This window comes from Candoia aspera, chromosome 1 (assembly GCF_035149785.1).
Source record: "Candoia aspera isolate rCanAsp1 chromosome 1, rCanAsp1.hap2, whole genome shotgun sequence".
Lineage (NCBI taxonomy): Eukaryota > Metazoa > Chordata > Lepidosauria > Squamata > Boidae > Candoia > Candoia aspera.
The window spans coordinates 100,322,174-100,340,918 of NC_086153.1; the positions used below are offsets into that span (position 1 = coordinate 100,322,174).

General features: G+C 40.8%; 2 protein-coding genes across 3 annotated transcripts in view; one reads left to right on the forward strand and one right to left on the reverse strand.

The window, feature by feature from the left end:
- MCM9 (minichromosome maintenance 9 homologous recombination repair factor) overlaps positions 1–18,745 on the forward strand; it is a 38,261-nt gene that overhangs the window by 5,750 nt on the left and 13,766 nt on the right. Inside the window, exons 5-8 of one of the 2 annotated variants that reach the window (XM_063310668.1) lie at positions 2,586–2,786; positions 4,239–4,364; positions 5,440–5,559; positions 9,419–9,599. In XM_063310668.1, coding sequence (XP_063166738.1) covers positions 2,586–2,786; positions 4,239–4,364; positions 5,440–5,559; positions 9,419–9,435 — 464 coding nt within the window. In that variant the 3' untranslated portion in view covers positions 9,436–9,599. Of the gene's footprint in view, positions 1–2,585; positions 2,787–4,238; positions 4,365–5,439; positions 5,560–9,418; positions 9,600–18,745 lie in introns of those variants that run through there. The other variant, XM_063310659.1, reaches the window with a different exon arrangement.
- Positions 9,808–16,321, reverse strand: ASF1A (anti-silencing function 1A histone chaperone). Its single transcript, XM_063310646.1, has 4 exons — positions 16,206–16,321; positions 15,073–15,188; positions 12,666–12,842; positions 9,808–10,218 (listed from the first exon to the last, which is right to left on the reverse strand). Exons 1-4 carry the CDS (start codon positions 16,312–16,314, stop codon positions 10,006–10,008), a joined length of 615 nt encoding a protein of 204 aa, XP_063166716.1. The 5' UTR covers positions 16,315–16,321; the 3' UTR covers positions 9,808–10,005.

Genomic DNA, 18,745 nt, shown 5'->3' on the forward strand with positions numbered 1-18,745 from the left:
TTTTTGGGAAGAGGCGGACTAGGTACAACTGGAGCCTGGATAGGGAACATATAGATCAGTTTAAGTCCTATTTATACCTAGGGCTTGTTTTTACAGAAACAGGTTCCTGACTCCCACTTTTCAAGAGGAGTTCTTTAAGGGCTACAGCCTGTGCCAATGCCATAAGGCAGCTTACCAACCACAGCTATCCAGGTTCTTGAATTCCAATCATAAAGGTATACAACAGCAAAATAATCCCAATGATAACATATGGTGCAGAACTGTGGGGATATATAAATGCCCCCTTATTATAACTGATACAGTCCACTTTCTTGAAATGCATCTTGGGGGTCAACAAGTCTACACCAACTCCAGCAGTAAGGGCAGAGTTGGGTATACCCCCTATACAAAGCCATTTGGTAATTAAAGTATTCAACTATTGGCTGAAGATCCTATCTATGGACTCAGATTACCCAAGCTTTGTTTTGAAGAGCAGATGCATAATACACCTTCTCGTGCTTGGGCTGCCCAACTTTCAAATACCATCTCACAATATGGATTCTCCATCCAATTCCCAGTCCAATCAGATCTGAAGGCCAAGAAAAGTTTCAAACAAAGGGTCATGGATATGGCTGCCCAAGATGATATTGCATCCCTTAAACATGTCAAGTCCTTGAAGTGGCTGGCTCAACACAAATCAGCCTCCCAGCTAGAAAAGTATTTAACAACTTATATGCCTCAACACCTCGGAAGAGCTTTTTCTAGAGCTCATTTTGAACAACCAGATTCTGTGGTAAGAAATGGAAGGTTTCATGGAGTTCCATTTGAAGAAAAACTGGGTATCTGTGGTGCACCAGACACTGCACATATTATATTTGATTGCAAACTATATCCTGAAGAAAGGACTGCTCACTTAGATTCTTATTTAAAAGCCAAAAAATACTGGGGCATCCAGGAGAAACTGTCTTAGTTTTTGCAGGGAACAAACCTGCATATCACTAGTAAGACTGCACTCTTTATATCAAAAGCCATTTTGAAGAGGACAATTTAGAGCAGATTGGGGTTAACTGTAGGGGGTGATGATTTATTATGAATTTGTTCTATTGTTTTATTTGCATTTACCTGTATAGTTTTATTGGTTTTATACTCTTGATATGGTCAAATAACTGAATCTGGTTTTTATTCTATTTAAAAAATATAAGTTAGATTCTTTTATGTGCCTACTTCCTTTATAATAATTTTCTGCAATTACTTTTTTAAACAGCCCAATAGCCAAAGCTCTCTGGATGATTTACAATAAACACACCAAAAAAAGAGACAATATAATTTGAGTTAAAACCTATCCAATAAAATCAAATAAAATACAAAATAAAGACACTACACAAACTAGGCAGCAGCAAGGTAGTCATCAAACTCTAAAACTATGACTTAATATACAATTAGAATACGATAAAAATATGATTAAAAGCCTGGTTCCAAAATACTAATGGGGGTGCCAGTTGAGCCTCTCTGGGGAGGGCATTCTATAAATGAGTGCCACTGCAGAAAAGGCTGTCTGCCTTGTAGAGATCCACTTCATCTCCTTTGGTGGGGAGAAACTCATTAGAAGATCTTAAGGTCTGGGTAGGTGCATACAAGAGAAGGCACTCCTTCAGTTTACCCAAAACAGGTTTCAAAGTAACTGCTTTGTAATTTCCTCTATCCCTTCTTGGTCTCCTTTTAAACATTTGAGTTACAGTGGCTTTTTTTCTAGCCCTTGTAGAAGGATTCCTGGCTTTTGTAAGAAGTAGCATATTTAGTGAGCAGCTTAGCATTTTCACTCAGAAGCTTTGAATTCCTTTAGAATTCTTGGATGGACATCATCTAGAAAACTATAGCCAGTTAGGGTAAACAAGGGCATGTACTAAATTAACCAAGGGCTTGATGTGACATAAGAGACCTTTATGTTCCCAAATGCCAATAATTATGATTTGAGGGACCGTCTCATCCCTATTACATCGACCTGCCCTACCTGGTCATGCAATGAGGGCATGTTACGGACCCCATCCATAAAAGAATTCCATCTAACGGGGTCTCAGAAGCGTACCTTCTCTGCAGTAGCTCCCGCCCTTTGGAACATCCTTCCCCCAGAGGTGAGACAAGCCCCCTCGCTCCTGGACTTCCGCAAAAGATTAAAGACCTGGTTTTGTCAGCAGGCTTGGAATGGGAGGGGGAATAGCTATACCTGGGGATGGCTAGCACCCTAAGTGATTTTGAGGGGCCTGTTACACACACGGACTGACTAAAATCTTTTGCCATTTAGATTTTATTGTATTTCTATTTTACTGTATTTGGAATGATTTTAAATTTTAACCTTGTTTTATTGTAAGCCGCCCAGAGTCCCCCCGTGAGGGGGAGATGGGCGGTGAAAAAATTTATAAATAAATAAATTTTGATATTTTGACTTAAGACAATGGCATTTCATGTTGTAAGATCAGTATAATTTTATTACCAATAAAACAACATGACATGTACATTACTAACAGGCAAGACCTCTATAAAAATACTAATGTGTGTCATATTTTTATGACAATTCTTGGTTTTTGTTTGTTTTTTGTCTCCCTCAGGTGATGACATTACAGTTTATGGAGTAGTGATGCAGAGATGGAAGCCTTTTCACCAAGATTCACGCTGTAATGTAGAGATAGTTTTGAAGGCCAATTACATTCAGGTCAACAATGGGCAAATTATGGGCATCACAGCTGATGAGGATGTTTGCAAAGAATTTGAAGATTTTTGGGAAAGACATAGGAATGATCCTTTAGCAGGTTTGCCAAAAAATGCAATAAACAGATTGGTATGGACAGCTTGCTCTTTAAATGCACCAATTTTACCCTTATAATTGAATTGTAGGCCCCCGACGGGAGGAGATGGGCGGGGATAAATTAGATACACAGATAAATAAATAAATAAATAAATAAAATTGTATTCCCTGCTTTGTAAGATCTGACGGAGAATTTCATTGATAATAATTAAATTAAACCAAGGAGGAGGATAAGAACAGTTAATTCATTTTTAACAAAAAGAATGGAAGGTAAGCTAGTTAAAGTATGGTGTCTTAAATTTTAACTGATGAAACTATGCTATGTCTGGTTGGGTTGATGTACAAAGAGACATCAAACAGCAGCCTTCTCCAATTTGGCATCCTATAGGTTTGTTGGACTACAGTTTCCTTTATTAATTGTACTGGCTGGGAATGATGGAAATTGCAGTCCCACATCTTGGAATGCATCAGATTGGGGAAAGATTCCATAGCATGGAGAGGGTGGTTTGAACACAGATAGAGCTCAAATAGCCTTGCTTATTTCTTTTTTCATATTTGTGATCAAAGAAATAGAGCCCAGAAGCTGGCATTTATGTGTATGATCAATACATTTTAATATACTATGTCTCCCACCCAGAATTTCATGTATCTTCTTAAGATGCCTGGAGAGCTGTTGGCCCCATAGAAGTTCCAGTTCATTTCATTGGAGACACCTACTCCATTATGTGCCTTTTTCCAATTAAATAAAGGAAGGCTTTTGTTGATGTAAGAATTCTGCACCTGGAATAGTGCTCTAAGGGCCAATAATCATCTGTGGAGTCTTTCTGGAATCTTTGATTCCATCCTTTAGAATATCAAAGCTTTACCCAATGTATTGTCTGCCAGATGTTTTGAACTACCTTTCATTAGACCCAGTTAAGCTAAAATGTGATAATGGATGATGGGAGTTGTCATCCTAAACATCTGGAAAGAGTGATTCAATAAATCAATGAATAAACCTAACCTAAAAAACACTTTAACCTGTTATCTCTGTCAAATTATACAATGAAAACCATTGGATCTGGCATTTGATTTTTACTATAATAAGACTATCCCCAAATAGAATGAAGATTAAGAAAACATCACAGTAATTTCTAAAACACCTATATAAAAGCTAAGCATGGTTAGTATTTGAATGGGAGACCCCAGACTATAGTCTAGATTGAGAAGCTGAAAAACTGTTGCAGAAGGAAGCAGTGGCAACCGCCTTCCATATTGTTGCCTTGAAAATTATATAGATGTTCAAAAAGTCAGCAAGGCTGAAGTTCAAGTCAAAAGAGACTTTAACTGATCATTTCTCACCTTAAACCAAAGGCAGCATAGTAAATTAGAAGAGTCAAAGCTGGGATGTTTGTGTATGTGAGAGAGAGAGATCAGATTGTATTAATCTGCTGTATTGTTCTTTCACACTCTGCAGGGAGGAATGAAATTTTAGCAAGCTTGTGTCCTCAGATTTTTGGATTATATCTTGTGAAATTGGCTGTAGCTATGGTGCTCACGGGAGGGGTTCAGAGAACAGATAATACCGGTACTCGAGTTAGAGGTTGGTATATAATATTCTCTTCTCTCTTATTCCCACGCTGTAATAGAACTCCCTTCTTTATCACTCTACTCATTAGTTATTGGCCTGAATTGAAAAAATATTTTAAGGTAAAATTAGTTTTCCTTTTTGTGGAACCAAACAGGTTAAAGATTCCATCTGATATTTTTACAAGACATAGAAAAGACAACTCAACATAATAATGCTTACAAACAGAATCAAAATTAAAAAAGATGAAATATACATCTTTTACAATTTTTAGAATTAAAGTATGGATCTTTATAATACAAAAATGCATATAATGTTTCATTCCTTTTTTCACCCTAACTGAATTTGCATCTCTTTATTTCATATTGCACCTCATTTAACCCAAAGGATACTTTTGCACTTGAAATTAATAGTCATAAATGTCATTGTCAGAAAATTGCCACTGTTATGCTATAATGTATTTTTAATGTGAACAATATTTTAGTCTTAGTTAATACCATAATTTCAATTTCATTTATAACGAAATCCAATATACCCTAAGATCTTAAGAAAAATAAAACTCCTCTTTGTGATGCCTTAGTACGTATGTTTATCCTCTTAAATTGACAAAAGAATGATGAACTTGTGATATGCATCACAACCATCTTAAAAGAAAATACAAGAATTAGGAAAGGTCTGAAACCCAGAAAGTGTAAAACAAGGATTCTTCTGGATTTGGTACTGTGGTGTTGCGCCTTTACTTCTAAAGATAGCTTTAAGTTTAAATGTACTATTTCATAGGACTAGATCCTATCTGATTTAAAGCTTTTATTAGAGTATCTAGTTTGCATACATGCATCGTAGTGTGCATACATGCATTCATCACAAGACAATGCTTCATAGGCTGAATATGCATATGTACTGACCCCAGGCAGATAAATAAGTTCCTTCTATGCACTGGATATTCATGCATTTAAATAAACTTGTATGCTTTCCATATGAATTATAGGCTATCGATGGGCTTATATTTCTGCTTTTTATGTTTACTCAATCCAATTTTCATCTAAAATATGCTCTGTAGAAAACTTGGGCATCTTTACTCTACCTCCAGGTGAATCGCATCTTTTACTGGTTGGAGACCCTGGAACCGGTAAATCTCAGTTTCTGAAATATGCAGCAAAGATTACTCCACGATCTGTACTTACAGCAGGAATTGGATCTACAAGTGCAGGTAAATAACGATGCTCAAATGCAGGGACATCAACTTTTAGAAAATAGGTAAAAGCCAAATAGCTCATCAGTACATAGGCCCCACTGAATATTTTGCACAGGCACTAGCACAAGTTTTCTGGCAATCTGTTTGTCTGATTGTTGACAACCACAGTTGTCCCTAATCATCCCATTTTCTCCTGCTGTGGCTCATGTCCCCACTGTGGTTCACAACTCCCCCCTTTTTTTACTATCTCCCAGATGTTGTTGCTAGACCTTCAAAATCCTTGCCTAGCTTCCTCCACATTCTACAAGTCCAAATATTCCTGTGATCCAATATGTCATCTCTCATTCCATAGTTGGCTGAAAATGCTGAGATAGGGAAAGAGGCTGGTGCTGATGGCAGGAAAAGTGCAGCTATAGGCAGTTTTTTTCCCTGTGCAGAAGAAAACTGTTCCTGTTTCAGTGACTTGTAGTATGGGGAGGGAGATAACAGACAAAGTATGCTCCTTGAGATACTTGAGTTGTAATGCATGCCCAGAGTACCCTGTCCAATAATGCATCTTTAAATTGGCTTGTAACTAAGGAATGACTCTGCATAATTGGTATAGTACTGCTGGTAGCTCAGGAAGAGGACTTTCATTTCCAGGCAAGGGAGAGCAACCCGTGAACTCCAGCCTCTTTTTTGCACTGCCTGCAATCTTCCGATTCAGCAATCTTGAGTAACAGTGGCACAGTTTTTCTCTGATAAACTTATTCACACACTTAAAATATTTAAAAACCCAAAATACAAGAACAAAGGGAGAAACATATTAAAGTATCATCACCCTGACCTCTGCAGCCCCCAGGGGCAGAATAATGGTAGCATATACAAGGCCAAGTTCTCCAAGGTAAAAGAATTTCAGGCAGCAGAGATGAGGTGACACTGCAAATGTACGCTGCTCAGAAAGAATTAGACTGTGTGAAGTAGTGACCAGATTCATGATAAATCAATAGTTACATCTAGGAGGTGGTGGCTCTCCCCAATGGATTTTACAAGCAACATTAAATACTCTGTCCCATTATGAAAATCCCTCCATACTCTTTCATTTGACAAGCAATCAAGATTTTAGGAATTACATGCCTATAGCAGAGCTCCTTTTCCACTTACTTTTTCCTCTGGATCAAACTCTACTATGTTTGGATGGGAAAGAAGCTGCAGAAAGGAACAAAAAATCCAGGTGTCATTTGTCCAGAGAAACTTCCCCCAACCAAGATACTTTCCAAGTATGTGGACCAGTGCCCAGAAATCCCCAGCTGAAAAGCTGAGAGTTGAAATCCACCCATCTTGACTATATTCAGGTTGGGGAAGGATGACCTAGGGATAATGGAGGTAAATGGCACAATTTTTCTTGTGAAGGTTAGTCCCACTTAGAGTTTATAATAGCAAACGTGTGAACAGAAGAAACTGCTGAGCCCTGCAATATTCTCCATTTTCCTCTAGAGAAATGGGTGTGGCCTTCATGTATTCAAACAAAAAAATGAGGGTGAAGTGAAATTCCATGCAGGAATTGTTGGTTGCCTAGCAGGCAAGGGCCTTTGTAACCAAAACATAATGTTAAGAGATACGGGCAGGTATGTCAAGAGTCATGTGTGCAGTTTGCTAAGGCCCACTTGCATTAAAAGTGGTTCTCTCTTGGTGCCAAAAAGTAGGAAAAGATCCATATCCTGGTACTTCGGAAGAAGATGGAGGCTCAGGAAGGAACACTAGAATCTAGGATATGTTTCAAAAGAAACATTGCTAAAATTGTTTGAATCGCTAATGTGTTGGGAGTGGGTCATGCAAATATTCTTCAGGGATAAATGTGCCCTAAAGCTCACTAACATACCTCTAAAACACTGTTATTTAAGAGGATAGAGAGGTAAATCAGTAATTCTTGACAATCAGCTCAAGAATTGGTCAGTTGACATAGCCCCTCCCTCTTCCTAGAGGACAGTTTTTGATACTGTAGGGGATACAAACCCTTCTGAATCAGAGATCCTACAGAAACAATATTTAGCAGCCACTGACCATGGCAATATTTGGACAATGGTGACACAACAGACATCAAGGGAGAATTTCAATGGCAGATATTTTAAACATGGGGTTATTTTATGGGCAGGTCTCTATTGCAAGCTCTTTTCGGTCAAGAGCCATATTTGAGTCTTAGGAAAAATGTTCAGAGCAGCATATGGGTGAGATAAGAGGAAATGAATATACATACAGTATGTGCTCAAAATGCCTGATCGTATTCATACCAGCATTTTCACAGCTTTAAAATTCATACTTAAATCATCATTCTTATTTCCATCACCTTTAAAACCAAAGTTCATTCTTTCTCCCCATCACCTTTAAAATATCTTGCATGCCCCTTCATATATCGATTTTACTCTTACTAGCTGCTCACTGAATTCTGATAGTGGAAGCCAAAGCAAATGTTCTGCCCTTGGCAGCTGCTCCAGGAATTAGTCAAGTGGGGAGTAATAACAAAAGGTTAGCCACCGTAGTATAGGTAGCAGTGTGAAAAGAGGTCATACGGCACATCCTCTTTTCACATCACTAAAAATGAGTAAGATATCCGTGCAAGGAAAATCTTGAGATATATGGCAGACCCAAAGCAGCATACTGAATTCCGAGCTTCAGATGCAACATTCATACCTAATTAAGTCAACCATTTTTGTCTTAACTTTCCTTTGGCCTTGCCACCTCAGAGTATTCACCAAGAAAGCTTGTGACATGCATTGCGGCCTGTTTCAGAATACAAGATACACACACACACACCCCACCTATACCTATTTCCAGATAATATACCTGAGTGTATTATTGATACTGTTTCAAGGAAGTTGTTTCTGCTGCAGGACGGTTGGGAAAAGCTAAAAAGGACAGTGAGTGAATCCAGACCAGAGATCTGGCCATCTCCAGGCTCCTGTCACCCCTTTTGTAGAGATTACCTGTGAGGCAGAATTTCAGGCCGTAGTATTTATAGCAGTTTCTTCTATGAGGGGAAGGGAGCTCTTTCAAGGAACAAGATTGTTCTAAGATTAGCCAAGAGAGCCAGTCTGGTGTAGTATTAAGGTACCAGGTTGGAAACCAGGAGACCGTGGGTTCTAGCCCCACCTTCGTATGAAGCCAGCTGGGTGACTTTGGGTCAGTCACTTTCTCTCAGCCCTAGGAAGGAGGCAAGGGCAAACCACTTCTGAAACACCTGGCCAAGAAAACTGTAGGGACCGGTCCAGGCAGTTGCCAGGAGTCAACGCTGACTCGAAGGGACCAAAAAAAAGAGCCCAAAATGCACCATTTCTGGTGCACCCGATATAGCTAAGAAACTGAATCAATAGTCTTAACCAGCTAATGTAATAATGTACAAATATACTCTTAAATATGAATGGCATTTAGGGAAGTCACACTGATTATACTCAAGCCTATGCTCTTTGCAAATCATACATTCTACTAACTATATGTAAATATTTCATCTGAGAGCCAACAACAGAGCTTCCTTGACATTTAGCAGGTCACAGTAAATTTCTAATGCACTACATTCAGCTGTCCTGAATGGGAGAAGAGGACAGTAGTTACAAGTTAAAGAACAGTGCACTTGTGGATAATTGTACTATACTTTCAAAGGTTTAGGGCTTGTCCTTTTTAAACCATAACCTCCTATAACAGTATTCTGCCACCTTGTTAAGGAAAAAACTGGAGTACCACGACCAGCTAAGTGGATTAAAATCCCTTCATTTCTGGACTGAGTTACTATACAACCCCAATTGCAGCTGTGCCTTTTCCAACATTGCTTGCAAGCTTAAAATCTGTCAGGCTTTGAAGTGTTACTAGTTGGTCGCATTTTCTTTCCTTTCACATGCAGGAGCCATCATAATCTGAGAAGTGTGCAGTGGCACCTGCCCAGCCAAGTCCACCTTGGCACCACCCCATTGTTGTCACCAATAGAGTGGTATTAGGCTGCAGGGGAGCAATCTCATACGAATCTTAAAATTGACATCTGTACATTTTACAGGTAGCTGCCATCTTTTGTTTGGGCCAGCTCTGCCCACTTTGCATGCAATTCAGACTCGAAGCTTCTAAAGCATAAAAAGACCAGTTCATTTAGGCTAAGCCTACACAGACTTACTAAAGCCAGCCTATATTTTACAACTAAAAATACGTAAACTTCTATCATCCATGCCTACCCCTCAGTTTACATATCTTTATACATATTGCTAACAAACTAACACTAGATTAAATAAAACCTCAGAGTTACTTAAAAATAGCTTTATTTATACATCCACTCAAATACTTTTCCTTATAAACTTTCTACAAGGTGTGTGTTTTTAAACGATTTTCACATCTGTTTTAATATGGAATTCCAAAGAAAAAGGTTTCCCGTGATGGTTCTGTTGTGTGTACTGTGTGTGTTTAGAGCTCAACAAATAACATAGTGCAGAAGGTAGTGGGTCACATGCAGTCCATATGAGATTCCAACATGACATTTAGCGAGTTTTCAGATGTTGACCACCCTTTTGAGGCAGAAGGCAGGGCGTCTGTAGAAAGGAGTGACTGGAGATTTGGGTTGCTGCTCTCAGCATCTGTCAGTTTTTCAGTGTTGTCCTCCCAATTAATATGGAATCTTGTAACCCTGGGATTAGATGCCAAAATATTCCTCTGGAGCTGGAAAACAGGGAGATGAATGTTTTAGAAGATTTAGGTTCATAAGAGAAGACTATCCTCTGTACTGGATGATGAGCACAACATTGGTTTATGAAGAGAAAAGTCAAGACATTGAGAAAAATAATACAGCTGTTTAAAGGTCAAAAGCGAGACAATTCAGAACAGGTTTATTCCCCTCAATTCTGCTCTCTGATAAAACAGTAAAGAGAATCAACTGGTACAAACGTAGGTGGGCTGCAGCTGCAGATTAACTTCCCAACAGAAAAACAATCCCCATTTTTGCTCTAAAGACAATGTCAACTCTCCCCTCTGTGTCCCTTATGTTTTCACTGAAGGTTAAGTTTGTGATTCAGATCTACATTCTCAAAAATAAACAGGTTAAGAGTTTTCCACTGTAGGAATTCACATTCCATGTATTGGTTCAATTAATGATGAAAGAGCTCTCTGAAGGAACTTGAAGTGATATTCATGTCCAAAAAAATTCTATCACTGAGTAGTTAGTATTTCCCAAACAATATTGTTTGATAATTGGACAAACATGTTTCCACCACAAATTGAATGTCCACACTTTGCCTATTTAAACTGCTGCATCTTCACAATTTATATATTTTTGTAAAGAAAAATACAGGGAATCTTTGGTCAACAACAGCAATTGGGACTGTAGATTTCATCACTAAACAACACGGTCATAAAGCACGATGTCACGTGATCATGCCACTTAGCAACGGAAATTCCAGCACTTCCTGTTGCTGCTGATAAGCAAATCACCAGGGGTGATTACGTGAGGATGTCTCATGATCGCCATTTGCAACCTCCTGCCAGCTTCCCCATTGATTTTGCATGTAGGAAGCAGGCAAAGGAGGTCACAAATGGAGATCACGGGGACACCACAACAGCCAGAACTTCGAGGACCAGTCATAAGTACCACTCGTTCAGCACCACTGTAAGTTCAGTTGTTGAACAAGTGGTCACTAAGGACCACCTATAGATATTACGTTGTGTAATACCAAATAGTACAGCCAAAACACTCTTCCTTTCAGCAAAGATAACATAAATGGATTTGGACATTTTTTTGTCCTGCAAAGTGAAATATTAAATTTACAGTAAAGCCTAGATAAAGGAAGGAAATCTTTCTGAACTGCCTTTAATGAAAAAAAACAAAAAAACTGAAGACTCTTAAACTTACCCAGAAATCATATGCCCAGACTTAGAATCTGCTCCATTATAATGCTTTCTGCTATAAACTATTAACCAGCAGCATCTATCATTAGGATGAGGGTGTATTTACTCTGCAAAGGAACATATGTATGCATTCCTAGACTAACCAAGAGTTATTTCAAGTTCTAGGGCTTGATGTCTGTCCCACATTTAACCTTAGATGCAAACTAAAATAATATCTAGAATGAAATTTTGTTTAGGAAACAGAGGTAAAATAGTTCAAAAGGCATCAAACAACTGACAGGCAGTCATAAAACTATCTTTGTCTAGCTAAGAACTAACCCCTCCCACCCACCCCCACACACAGAGTTAAACAAGCTGCAATAAGCCTGTAGCGTCCCAAGCTAGGCTATACATACACTGAAGATGAAGTAAGGGGATTCCTCTGAGCACATGTTCAAGCCTGGGATTTGTGAATTGGGACTGGAATTAAGATTCTAAGTCCATTCACCACAAATCCATCCTTGTTAGTTTAGAGTACATAGGCACATGAAGCAAAAAATGTGCTTCCTTCCACACACAGCCAATACATTGTGCCACATAAGTTTGCCTGAAGGAAACCCCAAGGCTGATTGGGGTTTCAGCCAAGGCAAATCTGGAAGAGTTTTAAGAGGCAAGGAAGGCAAGGCTAGCAGACCTTGTTCCTCTTTCCCCATCTCCTAGCTGTGCAACAGCCTTCCTTCTGATCTTTTCTGCAGCAGCTTCCTTCCCTTTATGCCCTCTCTCCCCATTGCTCTGCACCAATGAACTTCCCCTCTCTCCTGTTGGCACCGCACATTGGCTTTACCCTGCCTTTCCACAGCTGTGCACCACCAGCCTTCCTTTCCCCTGTTGGCTCTGGGTCCATGCACAGAGCGCTGATTCTGCCTGATGCACACACACCTTTTGTGTTCGTAAATCTCTAGTTTGGAGGAAAACTTTCTCAAGTAGTTCTTTCCTTTTTTCACAATATAATTGTAAGGGGCATGGGGCAAATGCTTGGGAGAAGCTATCCTTGCTGGTCTACCAACACTCCCTCAGTCTACCCTAGAGGTAGGAATGACCCAGGAGGTACAAAATGCAGCACTATCATTGACAGATGACCAAAAGCTACTTAATTTTGACTTATTAACTGTTGCTTATTTTTAAGTAATGTTGACTAACAAATTCTATTTTAGCTTTGAGTATTTAAACTGAAATTAGTAAAAAAAAAAAAAGTAAATGAAATTACACAGCATATTATATCCTACCTTAGAAAAGTCTGGCTTTACTGGAGGGTTTTCTCTCAATTCCGTTTCAGTATATTCATTGTTTACATAATACCCAACTCTGATAAATTCTTGACCTCTATAAGTGCAGGTGATTAAGACAACCGTTACACCTACAGCATCTGCATCAGGAATAAGTCCTGGATTAGGAGCATCTGCCTATAGCAAAAAATATAAGAGAATAGGACTGATCATCAAGATACATAATTTAAATTTCAAACACTATCATGGATTCATCTTGAGTCAGATTGTTTTCCAAGTTAATTTTTAGACTTAATGCATTACTAGCTTTCTTTCACCTTAGAATTTTTTGATTACAACCACCAAGTAAGTGTGTGCTTATATGTTCACAACCAGACTATTTAATTGAGAGGAAGTATCTGCCTTAATTCTTCATCTCAAAGGTCAACCTTTTAAAAGACTAGATTGACTCATCCAACCAAACCATATTTATACACACACACACACACAGTGATTTTTTTTCATGCTTTGCACATACTAAAGTACATTATAAACAGGCTCCAGAACAACAGACACATCATACTTAATCTTGCTTACAGGGTTAGCGTAAATTTTAAAAGACCATGTCCTCTTCATACCAAACTAGCTAATTATCTTGAATGAACCAGTTGATCATTCTCCTTTATGTTGAAGTTTAAAAATAGTCCTGACCCTTCTAGCCCCCTCTCCCTCCACCTCTGGTGAAAGAGAGAGAAATGCTGTATGACAACAAGCATTTTGAAATGGAAGCACTGGAACAGTAATTTATACTCATTCATCTCTTTTATAAAAGTACATTTAAAAGGAGTTTTCTTTCACTTCCAAAGTAGAGAGAATTTCTTCAGGAGCAATATGCCTCCCCATGCGGCGGAGATGGGCCTTGAATAAATTTATTTATTTATTTATAAATACATGAATAAAAATATACTGCATTTCAAATTTGCCACAAAGTTCTGCCAGTTTGCCACAATACAATCACAGAGTTTTGGACAAAATCATACTAGAAACAATTATATTTTTATTGGCAATTTGGAGTAAAAAACATGAACCATGGTTACAGAAGTGCCCTGGGATTCACTTTTCCTAAAGAGATACCCATGCATGCACGTATTGATCTTGCCGTGTTGTTTATGTTAAGAAGATAACATGCTAACATGGGCTGTTCAACAAACTGGTTAAAACAAACCCAACCACAAGATAAAATGAGATGCTCATACTACTTATATGCTATCTGTGCTCCTCATCTCTGGTTGCAGAGAACCTCCAATAAAAATATTGAAGAAATAAAAAATAAAGGAGCAGTTCAAAAATTTAGCCCAAAATGGAATTATGACAAAGCAATTAATTCAGGGAATTGGTGCCTTAAATAACTACTATATTTAGCCTTCCTGAAGGTTGACTTCCAATGGGAGGAAGCTGCAGAAGTTAGGAATCTACCAAGAAGCCTTGCTTATCTCTTCCAGCAAGAGACCAAGCAGCACCTCCCCATAGGATCTTAATGGGCAAAATTTTCTCTAGTTTGGCACTACCCATGGTGCTGGACAACTGAAGAAACACTAGGCAGCCCTTATTAGTTTGGGATCCACTGGTATCTTGGCTACTTTTGCAGCTATCTCTCCTCCTGCCCCTCTGGTTCAATAAATGAAGTGGCCCACTTATGGTCAGAGCAAGGCAAAGCAAGGCAAATCTAGTGGGAGGTTTAGCCTTGCCCATTCCAGTTGTAAAAAAAAAAAAAATGGAATCACCCCATTTTGGGAGATTTACTACTTTCACACCTCTGAAAGCCAGACAAGAGGGTTGTCTTCAAATAAATGCTCTCCTCTAGGTTTGAACATAATTGAGATTACTTCAGGTAACTGATCCTGTTAAGCTTCAGTGCAGGTGGGGGCACAGCATCCAAGGATCAGGTTTAAAGTTGGTCTTTAACTGTGACCTAACATGCTGTGAGAACGCAGCTGAAGACAATTCTGCTCCGCTTAGGCCTCTTCTGCTCCTCAGCAATTACTTTTGCTCTGGATCACTTACTGTTCGTGCGATGAACAGGAGTGTGCTTGAACCCAACTTGGGCACATACAGAAGTTTGTGGTTTTAAATTAGGTTTCAGTTAAAGATGGTTGTCTAGGCTTGGGTTAAACTCTAGGTTTGGAAACTGCTTTAAATAAATGACAGCTCTGAATTTCAGTTGCATTTAACCACTGAATTAGTGACATTTTGTCATGAAGAATTTATTATTTCTATTATTAGACTTTTATCCTGCCTTTTATTTATATATACAAAGGTTACTCAAGGCAGTGAACATATCTAATACTCCTGCCTCCAATTTACCTCAAAACCATTTAGAGTAGCAATCAAACATAAACAGTTGTGCAGTATTTAAGAACTGGCTTACCTGAAATACAAACATGTGTCTTCCTGCAGGAACAGGGCCTACTAAAACTGAATCTAAAACTTGATCATATTCCTCACTTTCTGCTGAACCCACATAGATGATTTTCCATTCCAAATCTGCATTAGAAAAAAGATATTTAAATAAAACATTCAAAATTTTATTAAAATCCCCCACACACACACAATAGCAAACCCCCTTCCAAACTACCATCTCTTAGAACTCTAAACTTGAAAACAAAAATAGGAAATTGTAATCTTAGCTAGGCTTCAATCAAATCAAGCCACTGCAACCAAATACCGAAAGTCAGTCCTGAAAATAGTTTACTGGGTGGGCAATTGAGGTTATTCCAAACTACAGCACAATTCCGTAGTACCCAACACCATCCTTCTGTCCACTGGGGAGGATGGGAGACAGACGGGTGGCTCTCTGCGCACCAGTACGTCCCTGTTTGTGAGGCGGGAGAGAGTTGAGAGGGCGCTCGGTGATTTTGTTTCGCTACAGAGGGAAGCGACAACTGGAATTGCTCGCTAGTCCCGACCTACGAGGTGTTTAAAAACCAAACGCTCTTCTAAAAGAGAAGCGTACGAGTAGTTACGGAAGCAAAGTAGCGCCACGGTCACTTCTACAAGTACTTCCACGCTTTGCAATTGTGAGTCCCTCTGGCAAAGAGAAGGAAAAGCAAACCGTGCTCCACCCAGGCTGCTGAAAGAGGTCCAGGCCCACCTAAAGCCAGGCCGCTGCCGGCAGAGCCTTGCCCTGCCTTGCCCCTTCGCGGCTCGGCGTCCAGCTCCGAGCGTGCGGTCGGGGCTTGCTTAAGCCCTCCTCTCGCGTACGCGCCCGACGAGCTGCTCACCACGACGGTGGCAACATGGCTGCTCCCAGCACCCGCACAACTTCCAAGCAACTTGCGCGGCTTCCCCTTCTCGCGGGCGCTCGGGGCTCGCCCAAAGCCGCGCGGCCGGGGGAAACCCAGCGCCGCCCGCCCGCTCCCCCGGCCATCCCGCCCGGTGCAGCCCCGCAGAGAGACGCTCTCGGAGCCAAGGCCTTCACAAAGTTTAAGCCTGGAAGCCGGAAAAAGCTGGTCGCGGCGCACAATGCGCCTAAGAGGGAGGAAAAGGTTCCCCGGGACTCACCTTCGGAGAGGTCCTCTATGCACTCGAAGGTGATTTCGAACTGGAAGGGGTTGTAGAAAGGCGAAGGATTATCCAGCACCACGACGTTGTTCACCTGAACCTTTGCCATATTGGGTGGGTGGTTGGGTGGGTGGGTAAGAGGGAGGGCGCGCGGGCGAGAATGGGAGAGGACCCGCAAACAATAGTCAGAGCGTGTTCCTGCCGCCCGAGAAAGTCCAGGGGGCTCGCCTTGTGCAGAAGACAGACGCCGACGGCGGCCAAGGATGGAGAGACCAGTTAGGAAACTTGGCTCCTTGCCCTCCCCTCTGTTTCTGGCACCCTTAGCGTAGGCATCGGCCGGGTGCGTGTATTTCTTTTTGCACGGAGAGCACACCACACTGTTTGCAGCTTTTCCTACTCCACGAAACTACAGCCCATTCTCCTCGGTTAACTGGCAGCGCGGGCGCGGATTGGCTACGGGCGGAGCCGTGACCCTCCTCCCGCTGCCGAGGTTTCCCTGAGAGAGCAAGAAGGGCTCCGTGGCTGGAACGGACTGCGGAAGCTTCGCTGGCGCTCCACCTGCCGGGCCCGGCGCCGGCTCTCGCGGCGGAGCCGCCCGCAGGACTTCGGAGGAACCAGCGCGGGGGACCTCGCTATAGGAAGCGGGTGTGCTGTTGGCCCGGCCTGGGGGGCTGCCTCTTGGAGGAAGGCTCTCCTTCCTGTTCCCTCGTTCGGTGCTGATTTTGGGGTTTAATTTTGCGTAAAAATTTACCCGCTTTTGGTTGAAAGGGTTGGCTGATGGATGTGATGGCGTTGGATTGCAATAAAGATAACGCATGCCATACATGTGCATACATGCCAAATGATGTTGCTGGTTCAGATTAGCAACTAGGCGACTTCATTAACTTAAGCTGGTGTTGGCTAGGGAATTCTGGGAGTTGAAATCCAGATGTCTTAAAGTTGCCAAGTTTGAGAAACACTGGCTTAACCCAAAACTTCTGGCCTTGGTTCAATAATCAGTTTTATTTTTCTACTTAACTATTGAGATTGTGGCACGGATGCTTGCAAAGGGTGGCTGTTTCTTAGGCCATTCTGATCACAGGCACCCACAGGTAGGGCAAATGATGGCAGGTGTGCGATAATAGGCAAATTCTGCAAGTGTGCACTTACATCAGATGTCAGGATGCAAATGTGTAGTGTTGGTATTTACATAATGTCTTTGTATATGTTTCCTCATTTTGGCCTAGTTGTTTGCTGTAGATCTCAGTGATTCCAGTAACCTTTGGAGAAGCCAGTGAAGTGACCAGCCAGCCTGTCTTCCTTTCTTACTAGGATTGCCAATGGAGACAGGGTTCAGGGTTCTATCTTGTCTCATGCTGCCGATGCAGATTCTCAGTCATCCAGGTGGAATTGTCTGTAGGTTGAGTCATGGCAACTGGATTTCTTTCTTTGGGGTTGAAACGTTTCACCGCTTGGACAAGCAGCAAAACCTTTCAACCAGAAAGAAAGAAAGAAAGAAATCCAGTTGCCATGACTCAACCTACAGACTTGTCTCATGCTGTTTAAACATCTATGGGATTCATTATTAGCAATGTGTTGGGGACTATGGGCTCCATTTCCTCTTCTCACCAGGTTCTGGAGAGGCAGTCAAAGTCTGAACACTGATTAGACTCATTGGTCATGGGCAGGCCTAGCAGCGGATAATAATAATAAAAAAAGCACAACTGTAATTCAGACAAGATGTAATTGGAAACATGTTTGGGATTGGTCTTCAGCCTCTGTTAGGTGCTTTGTACTTCCTCTGAAGGCTTGAGTTCACCTTCTGGAGGTGCTTCAGGATCAATGCTGGACCTCAGTGCATGTGACATCATAACCAAGAATGCCTTTTTGCAGCTCAGAATGGTTTTCCAGCTGTAGCCTTCCTTTCAGATGATCTATGCATGTGATTGATGGCTTGGTCACGTCTCAGACTGCTGCAGTGAACTTCATTGTGATGCTGCCTTTCAGAAGCATCTAGAAATTGTAACTAGTTCAGAATGCATGTGTTGTGTTGTTGATTGGTCCTAGCCATGTAGAGCATATATTGCCAAGTTTGCAATAATTTCAGTAACTGATATTAGACTCAATTTAAAGGTCTGACTTTTACTTTTAAAGCACTCAGTAATCTGAACCTAGATTACCTAAGCAATTAAGAAGAACCTGAAGAACTGTAACTCCCAACAATGGAGCAGTTATTCTCAACAGGTGTAACCAGCATGGGCAGTGGTGAGGGATTTTAGTTGAGCTGGAGCCACAGATTTCCCACCCCTGCCTTAATGACTGTTTGCTTTGATATTAACCTATCTATATATAGGTTCCTCCTTGGAAGTCCAGCTCTGTGTAGAACTTGCCTGGAATGCAATGGCTACACATTTTGCTGAGCCACAGAGTGGTTGTTTGATGTTTGTTTAAAAAGATATATGAACCCAGCCACTGTCGCTAAAATAAACTGTGGCTTAGTGTTAATATGTGAAGTTGCCTAATGTCTGATCTCTCTCCTTTTCTTCATGAATGGTGAATAT

Coding starts and splice junctions, on each gene's coding strand:
- ASF1A (XM_063310646.1), bottom strand. CDS start 16,314: ATGGCAAAGGTTCAGGTGAACAACGTCGTGGTGCTGGATAATCCTTCG. Junction 12,843..15,072: donor GACACATGTTTGTATTTCAG/GTAAGCCAGTTC, acceptor TTTTTGCTATAG/GCAGATGCTCCTAATCCAGG. Junction 10,219..12,665: donor TAAAGCCAGACTTTTCTAAG/GTAGGATATAAT, acceptor CCTGTTTTCCAG/CTCCAGAGGAATATTTTGGC.